Below are 9126 nucleotides of genomic sequence, written 5' to 3' on the forward strand. Positions count from 1 at the left end.
TATAAAAATGAAGTGTCAGAAAAAGAAATGGAAAAAATAATTCCTTTTGCAATTGCAACAAAAAGAATAAAATACCTAGGAATAAATTTAAAGAAATAGAACAAAAATCATCACATTTGTGTAGAAGCACAAAAGACCTCGAATTGCCAAAGCAATCTTGAGAAAAAAGAATGAGACTGAAGGCATCGCTCTGCCTGACTTCAAATTATACTACAAAGTGACAATAATCCAAACGGCATGGTATTGGTAGCAAAAGAGACACACAGAACAGTGGAACAGAATCGAGAGTCCAGAAGTAAACCCATATTTACATGGACAAATAATTTTTGACAAAAAAGTCAAAAAATATACAGTGGGGAAAGGAAATCCTTTTCAATAAATGATGCTGGGAAAACTGGAGAGCCATCTGCAAAAGAATGAAACTAGACTGTTGTCTATCACCATACACCAAAGTTAACTCAGAATGGATTAAGAATCTGAATATAAGACCAGAATCAATAAAATGCATAGAAGAAAACATAGGAACAAAACTCAAGGACCTTGGTCTTAAAGAGGATTTTATGAATTTGACCTCAAAGGCAAGGGAAGTTAAAGCAAAAAATAAATGAATGGGACTACATCAAACTAAGAAGCTTCTGCTCAGCAAAAGAAACCATTAACAAGGTAAAGAGACAACTATCCTTGATCATATTATATTTATTGATCAAAATATATTTATTTTCCCATTAATATATTCCCATAAATATATTAGGCCCTCTGTTAAGGGCCTAATATCCAAAATATACAAAGAACTCGTACAAGTCAATAACAAGAAAAAAACATGACCCAGTCAAAAAATGGGCAGAGGATCTGAACAGACACTGATTTCACGAGGAAAGTCTTTAAATATTGAGATGCTGTCAAGCTCACAGCAGCAAATACAACAAACATTAGTTGAGCATAAACTGGGTGTCAGACACTGTGCTGATAAAAAGGAAAACATTTTTATAACACTTTCTAGTAGAGGTAGATTAGTGTTTCCCAAATGCTGGTCCATGATGAAGTTTCTTTAATAATAAGATGAAAAAAAAAATAGCAACGATGAGAAAATATTCTCACAAAACAATGTTCTTTGTCTTTCATGGTGAGATTAGGGTTTAGGGCTTTTTGTTTTTATTTTGTCTTGTCAAAATTCGAATTTGTCAACTCTCTTGATCCCTGCAATTTTGGGGGGACATTTTAGCAGCCAGTGGAAAACCAGCGATGTAGACATTCCTTTGTCATTTATGGGAAAGGGCTTTGACCTTTATGTTTGTCACTTTAAATCCACTAGCACAATCAGCTCATTTATCCTGGAGCTAATTATCAGCTTTGTGAGTTCTTTGGATTTCCTGTTTATACCATCTTTCTTTGGAAGTTTATTGTTCAACGGCAAGGAAAAAAGTAAAAGGAAATAAAAATAAACCCAAACCAAAAACTAACTAACTTTAGTCAAATTTTTGGATGTCAGAGTTCTGGCGTGAGGGGGGCGATGGAGAAATAAAAATGTTTGATCAAATTAAGGCATTTGAATTTTCTTTGGCTCTCGAGTCAGATTGTATTTTCAACTTCCCACCTCTTCGTAAAAACTTCTAATTCCCATGGAGGAACTTTAATTCAAATTATTACCTGTAAGCACCATTAGCTATTGAAATGGCAGAAGATGGCAGGGTGGAAAATGATAATCCTGAACAATCAGTTCCATGGAAACAGTCATTTTTTTTTTTTTTCACTCAATAAATGAATGGCTGTTAGGTGCCAGGTACTGGGATAGAAAAATGAAAAAGATACCATCCCTGCCCTTAAGAGGTTTATAGTCTAGAAGAGGGAGACATAGATGGAAGCAAATCGGTACTCCGAAAATAGTTATTGGGAATGTGCTAGCATGCATGGTACCCCAGTGGGGATCAGAATAAGAGTGGTTGGGAGTGGTGGGTAAGAGTTGGAAGTGGTGACAATGAGAGTAAGGATATCATTTGAACAAAGACATAGGGGTGGAAGCAGGAAACAGCAGACTTATTTTGGGGAAATTACAAGTTTATTGGTATGGCAGGAGCATGGCGTGGGATGGGGCATGTAGTTATGGCAAAAGAAAAGGCTGGAGAGTTGGGCAGCAGCTAGATTTAGAACTTTGGATGCTTTGTTTAGGAATTTGGACTTTATCCAGAGGATTTACCAGAATTATTCTGTGGGATGGTGATAGGAAAGAAAGGAGTTTTGTGTGGTTAGAATTATTTGAGAGGCACCAATTGAAACAAAGTTAAGCAGGTGTATGTACTATAAAGCCTCTCAGACCTTTGGATAGCAGTTCCACAATTATTTGACTACTAAGATTGTTTGAAAGAGTATTTCCTGTTTCTCAGAATATGGTTTGGGAAACGCTGCAATATGCAGTGGGGAATCATTAAAAAGTTTTACGCAGGAAATTATAGACAATTATGCAATCTAATTCTATTCTCAATACATAGTGTAATACTGCTTATTAGGATTGTTCATTCAGTATTTTTTTTTAATACCAAATATTTTCAGAATGATGTACTAGATATTCCGGGAAATAGAAAGATGCATAAGACATGTCTGACATTAAAAAATAATGTGTCGATTATCTATAAATGTTATTTATCTGTGCAATTATTTGAGTCAAAGGCAATACAAATGTAAGGAAATTGAGGATAAACCTGGAGAATTAGAAATGTTCTGGGTGGCCCTTGCTCAGTGCTGATTTCTACAGGGTGTTTAATTCTCATTCTTTTGCCAAAGATTGTCACCAGTCAGAAACATGTGATTCTTTTGCCTCTTTTTTTGGACTAGGATTGTTTCTGGCAAGGGTCACCCAGGCAGCTCAGGGAATGTAATGGGAAGAAAGCTACCAAATTGAAAATTGAATTTTTTTGTGAGGGCAGGGGGAGAGGGAGTAGCTGTTGGTTTGTTTGACCCTCAAAAGTACCAAGGTCATCAGCATACTGAGGCTTTAGTAGGTTCAAACGGAGTCTTCAGGATATATTACAAAGGTATATCCAGGGAGTTAAGAGAAAATTTTTGAACGCGAAAGAGAAAGGGAAGTTGCATCTGGTGAAACAAAGATCAAATCCTGGAATCTGAGTATGTCTCAGATTTTTCCCTTACTTCCTATTTTTTTTTTACTGTGTGAAGGGAGAGAATCTTTAAATAATCTTCTTGAATTAATTGAATACGTGTTGAGTGTTTATTATTAGCCACATTATCTAGTAGAGAAACAGAATCAGAGTATCTAGAGTGGGTTGGTACAACCTCAGTCTTTTAATTGGCATTTTTTTAATGATCCAGGGCACTGGCCCTGGAGTTAGATGGCCCGGGTTCAAAGCTATTAAAGCATTCAGTCCAATTAGTTAAGGGCTCTGCTTCTTACTAGCTGTAAGACTTTAGGCAAATTATTTAACCTTCCTATATCTCAGTCTCTTCATATAAAAATAGGAAAATGATAATATATATCTCATAAGACCATGAGGATTAAAAGAATTAATAAATGTGAAGTGCTTAGAATAGTGCTTGCCACATGCCAAGGGTTTCATCAACTCTTGTCTTTAGGATATCTCTATTCCACTGTTTTCATTACAGTAATTCACTGTGGAAATCCATCAAGGAGTGGTTAGTTTTCTGGCCTAAAGAGGATTCTATGTTTGGAGAATGGCCTGCTAACTCTAAGTAGGATTGGGTATAAATGGACCATTACAAATTTCTAATTCATATAATTTTAAAATAAAGCAAATATTTGTACATTTAAATAATAACAAAGCTAACATTTGCTGAACATATACTATGTGCCAGGAGTTGTTCCAAGACCTTTTTATCAATTAACTTATTTTAGAGTTGAGGAAGCTGAGTCATTGATAGAGTAAGTGAATTGTCCAAAGTAATACAACTAGTTAGGGGCAGGATTCAAACCCAGGCCATCTGACCCTATAACTCACACATATCTGTTACGATATCCTATCTTTCATGCAAATGCATTCTGTATTTTACATTGGTTTTCAAAATCTTTTATTTCATTTACTGCAAACATTTATTTCAAAGTCTTTTATTTCATTTACACACGTAAACCATTAGTGAAAAAAATAATTTTGTAAATTAATCATTTCAGCATAAAAATATTTCTTTTTCTGTTCTAGAGAAGAGTTGCTCTTGGTACGACATGTTAGAGCCATTTTAACGACAATTCTTTTGTTCTTTGGAAGTATAAGATTATGAATTTGATTTCACCAGAGCATCCAGATGCATGCATCCATTCTTTAGAACCAGTTTTCACTTTACATCCCAGCTGCATATTTTCAGAGTAGAGCATACATAATATCACTTTGCATGCATTTTGTAAAAATGGCTGCTTTTTCACTATAATTAGGGTTAAGGTATTAAAATAATTAAGGTTTTTTATCAATCCTAAGCTATAAAATGCATGTTTTGTAGAGTTTTAAAATGAAGAACAGTGTGACAAATCATACTTTTTGTATTCTTCAGTCAAAAAGACTATACTGCTCTAAAAGTTATGGATCACTTTAGTTGCTCTACTTTATTGGTGCTAATGTACTTTCAGGGTTGCTTTTAAAGAAAACCGGGCAAAACTAATTTGCCACTAGATGGAGCCGTGGCTATTGGGTAGAAATAAGTGCAAGAGAGTTGGAGCATTAAATCACAGTCATATCCTGCTAGAGGGCCCCCGGTATTTGAGGCCCTTAACTTTTAATTGTAGAATGCATCTTTGTTCTTTGCCTGACCTGCAGAGTGACATCACTCCCTTTCTTCCTGTGCGCTGGCTTTGACACAAGCCAGATGGCCGCGGCCATCGGTAGGCGCGCAGGCCGCCTGGTACAGCAGTTGATGAAACAGAGTAGGAAGACGTTTTATGATCAGCTGCGGGAGCACAATGAGGCTACGGCTTTACTAAGTAATTACATTTACCGTGCACACTTTATTCCTCACAGAGAAGGTCACGAGGAAAAAATACATTTTTATTTATAGTGTTGTGAGGTATAGACCTTTGATCTTTTATTAGTCAGTAGTCTGCTCCAAAGGAATGCTCTCCTTTCCCTGCTCTGCAGTCACTCGTGAAAATGGCATGTTTATTTATGTTTAATGGTTCTTTCAGGCTGTGCATTGTGATACTTACCTTCCCTCTTCCTCTCTTTTGTGTCCAGTTAGTAACACAAAAATGTTTTAGTTTTGTAGTGAGAAGTCAGAGTTCAGGCATGTTAATACAAGCAGATTTCTGTCAGATATACTCCAGAGCGATTTAGTAAAATATATCAGTTTATTATGTGTTTGTTCTTCAAGAAAGTCTGAAAAGACTAGGAACAGACTTTTATTTTAGGAAGGGATGAGGGTCAGGAAATGAACTAGCCATTAATTTTGTATCCATTTTTTGACATTTGTGGATATTTCAAATTAACAATGCTAATTTGAAATAAAATCTTAGAAGTTAATATAGTATTTTTCATCTTCATTTCAAGTTAATCTTTACCAACTGGAAAATTATACAAAACATTAAAGAAAACTCTTAACTGAACTTTTCTCTAAAGTTTATCACACACAGTTTTGAGCTTCTTCCACATGATTCATTTCCAAAAGCTTTAAAAAATATTTTTTTCTTTTTTTTTTTTTTTTTTTTACAATTTTTAAGGCTTGGTTGTGAATATTATTCACCGAATTGACCTAGAAAGTATAAATCATAAAATCAAATGAAAATTCATATTTGTTATGCTTTGTTCAAACTTAACACTTTCTAAAGTGAAGTCTCCTAGTTGTCCCTAGGTTATTTGGTTCTCTATTAACCAAAAATAAAACTCTAACAAAAGAAATCTCTTAATCTTACAATCTTAAAATATTTTACAGTCCTCTCCAGGGAGGAAGATTTGCAAATAATTGCTGGAAGAAAGCAGCATGGTGTAAGGAAGAATACACAGTTTTGCAGTTAGATATAATGGGGTTTTGTAATCCCTTTTTCACTGGTTATTTGCTTTGTGCCCTTGGACCTCTGAGGTTTGGTTTCCTCACATATGCACTGGGGGATAAAACCTACCTCTTAGGGTTATTGTAAGAACGAAATGATTCAATGTGTATATTAGGCCCCAGACAATTCCTGTCACATGGTGTGAACTCCGTAAACGCTAATTCCTTAACACTGTTTTAAACTTGGTCTCTTTTCTGAACCTCTTGCAAAATGTGTTCATAGATTACAGTATTATATTGTGTATATTTTATTAATAATATATAGATAAACCTGGGTTCAAAGTAAGCTCACCATCTGAAAAATAGGTATTTGAAATTTATTAGCACTGTGTATATGTGTTCAGGTCATCAATTGTGCAATGAATGTGTTTAACATTTGTGATGTTTTAATTTTTTTCTTTTTTCTCCTACTCAGCTCTTGCCCCTGTTCTTTGCCTCTCGTTTTGTTGGTGAAGATATCACAGTGATGTCTGCATTCAACCTGCTGCATTTGGTGACAAAGAGCCAGCCGGTAGCCCTTCGAGCCTGTGGGCTTCCCTCAGGTTGCTGCTTCTTGTACTGTACCTAGTAAGGGCACTGGTTTGGATGGGTGTTTCTGCTGCAGGAAATGATACACCATAATGCTTTGCTAAATTTTGTTTTCTTTTACTCGGGCCCTAATTTGAAGATGGAAGTTGGTTATAAATCATCACTCTACTTTGAGTAACATTCATTTCCAGAATCCTTACGACCCTTACAAACATTGTCCAGTTTCCTTGCTCAGTATATAATTGTCACTAATATTTCATGATACCTACTTGTTTTTTAATGCACATTACACATCTGAAAATCATAATGTTGCCCATAAGAGGCTGGCAGTCTTGATAAGACACTGCCCTAAATCACACAAAATAGCACATTCACCTTGTTAAAAGATAATGAAATGCTTTCATTCCATATGTGGCCATTCCTTTAGGAAAGAAAGAAAATTAAAACGAACAACTTTAGAATTATAAAGCTAGTTAGCTATTGTAGTTAAAATGAAAAAATATTCTACTTAACAGTAACCAAGTAAACAGAACTAATATAGTGGTGGTTCTAACTTAAGAACCACCAGACTTTTTAAAAATGTGATTTTAAGCATTAAACAGGTGAGACATGAAAGTTGAAAATTTCATTAGGTGCCTGTATAAGCATAAGTTTAATAATTTATTATAAAAATCATAGTGGCCAGCTATTTTCTGTGAACATTATTGTCAATATTATTTATATTTTCTATTAATATACATATGTCCAGTACTATTTTGTATAGAGAATTTAATTCTAACTCATTAAACATTATTGAACATTAACTATGAGTGCCAGGCATTGTGTGAAGCAGTGAGGATACAATGATAAACAAGATTAAACCAGTTGCTTTCACAAGATGGAGCTTGAGCTGTGTGAGGACCATCGAACCATATGGTGCTAAGACTAGACTAAACATATTAATACCTGGGATGTTAGGGGAATCTAGAGGAAGACTGCCTTAGCTCTTTGCTTAGAAGAAGAAATTTTGGAAGAGAGGGAAGGAGTCTGAAGTATAAGGAGGGCCTCATAGAGGATACAATGTGCTGACTCTCAATCTATGCACAACAGTCAGCCACGTGCCCAAAGAAGGGGGAAGACATTTCTAATACATGGAGTAGCATGGACAAAACACAAAGGCCTGAGAGAGCAAGGTATGTTCAGAGCAGTGCAGGTTATTTGATATGGCTAGCTTGGGTTGGTGATGGCAAGTAGAATTGGTGAGGAAGGAAAGTAGCCAAATCAGGAAGCGCCTTATATGATGTTTTAAGGAATTTAAATCTTGGAAGAGGGATGAAGGGAGAATGACGTGACTTGATTTGCATTTTATGATTATTGATTTAGTATGGTGGAGGGTCAGTGCTAGTTCCATATGTTTCTATAAGAAGGCTTGGATGGCAACTTGATTAGAAGGGAGGATAGGGCATTTGTCTTAAAGCTGTATTTGAATAGTAAACATCTGTTGTTGTTTTGTTTTTTTTTTTTTAAAGAGCTTTTATGTCTGTTTGTGGTGACATGAGAGGCTAATGAAGCTTAATGCATAGGGGCTGCAACCACTCTTCTCAGTACCTTTGCCTCCCCCACCCAGCCGTGGCCCTGCACTGCCACCCTAGAGTCTCTTGGAGGAGTTTGAGGCTGGAGGGACTCAAGAAGTGGTGAGAGCCTTAACAATGGTCATTGCAGTAGGTTTGAGAAGAAGGGGTATGGGCTAGAGAGAGGGTCAGACTGTATAACTGACAAGGTTTATCTGTTGAATTTTGTATGAGTTTGAAGGAGAACATCAGCCAATGTAGTAGTCCCTGTGCCAGGTGGAACTTTTTCATAACTATATATTACATATAATATTGGAGCATGAAAAGTATTTAATTTACATATAACCATGTTTTCTACTGAAAAAAAAAAAAAAAAACCCAAACGTGTGAGAACACCAGCATAGCTAGCTAGCTCTTGTAACATGAGTTTGTAGTACACAGAGGAAGCTAAGTATTTACAGAAATAATTTATTAATTAACAGGATATTCCTCGAGATATGACAGTCATGGAATTAAAGAGTTTCATAATATTCTCTGAGAATATTATGAAAGTGTCATTAAATTTTTAAATCAAGTGTCATTAAATTTTTAAATCAAAATGATTCAAAGATAAATTCAACAAAGCCATTTTTAAGAAGTAACCATTGTAATATAGTACTTAAGCACACAAATCCTGGAATTTGACTGGGTTTGAAATCTGGCTTTGCCACTTATCTAGCTGTGTGCTTTGGCTTCCTTATTTGTATTATTATTGGAGTAAGTGTTGTGAATATAAAATAGATTAGGATGTAAAAACTGCTTAGAACAGTGGCTGGCATGTAGTAAGCACCATATATAAATAAATGTTCACTAAGTTTACTATAGAAATCTATGTCAATATTGGTATATATTTTTTATGTATTTCTAATATAATAGACTTTTAAAAACATTCAAATTTGTCTCATCTTTTACTTAACTATTTTTACTTTAATAGGAACCACAAATGCACTTTATGTTTGAGAAAGAACCATCTCACTATGGTGTTTTGATCTATTTATTTTACCTATAT

The 9126-nt window shown here is 35.1% G+C and overlaps 1 protein-coding gene across 2 annotated transcripts in view; it reads left to right on the forward strand.

The window, feature by feature from the left end:
• Window positions 1–9126, forward strand: part of MSRB3 (methionine sulfoxide reductase B3) — a 141194-nt gene that overhangs the window by 22413 nt on the left and 109655 nt on the right. Inside the window, exon 2 of one of the 2 annotated variants that reach the window (XM_006923709.3) lies at window positions 6416–6542. The exons of the other annotated variant lie outside the window; for it this stretch is intronic. Within the exon in view, the coding sequence (XP_006923771.1) occupies window positions 6467–6542 (76 nt within the window). The 5' untranslated portion in view covers window positions 6416–6466. The remainder of the gene's footprint in view (window positions 1–6415; window positions 6543–9126) is intronic. 2 annotated transcript variants of the gene reach the window in all.

The sequence above is a fragment of the Pteropus alecto genome, unplaced genomic scaffold (assembly GCF_000325575.1).
Source record: "Pteropus alecto unplaced genomic scaffold, ASM32557v1 scaffold76, whole genome shotgun sequence".
NCBI classification, from domain to species: domain Eukaryota; kingdom Metazoa; phylum Chordata; class Mammalia; order Chiroptera; family Pteropodidae; genus Pteropus; species Pteropus alecto.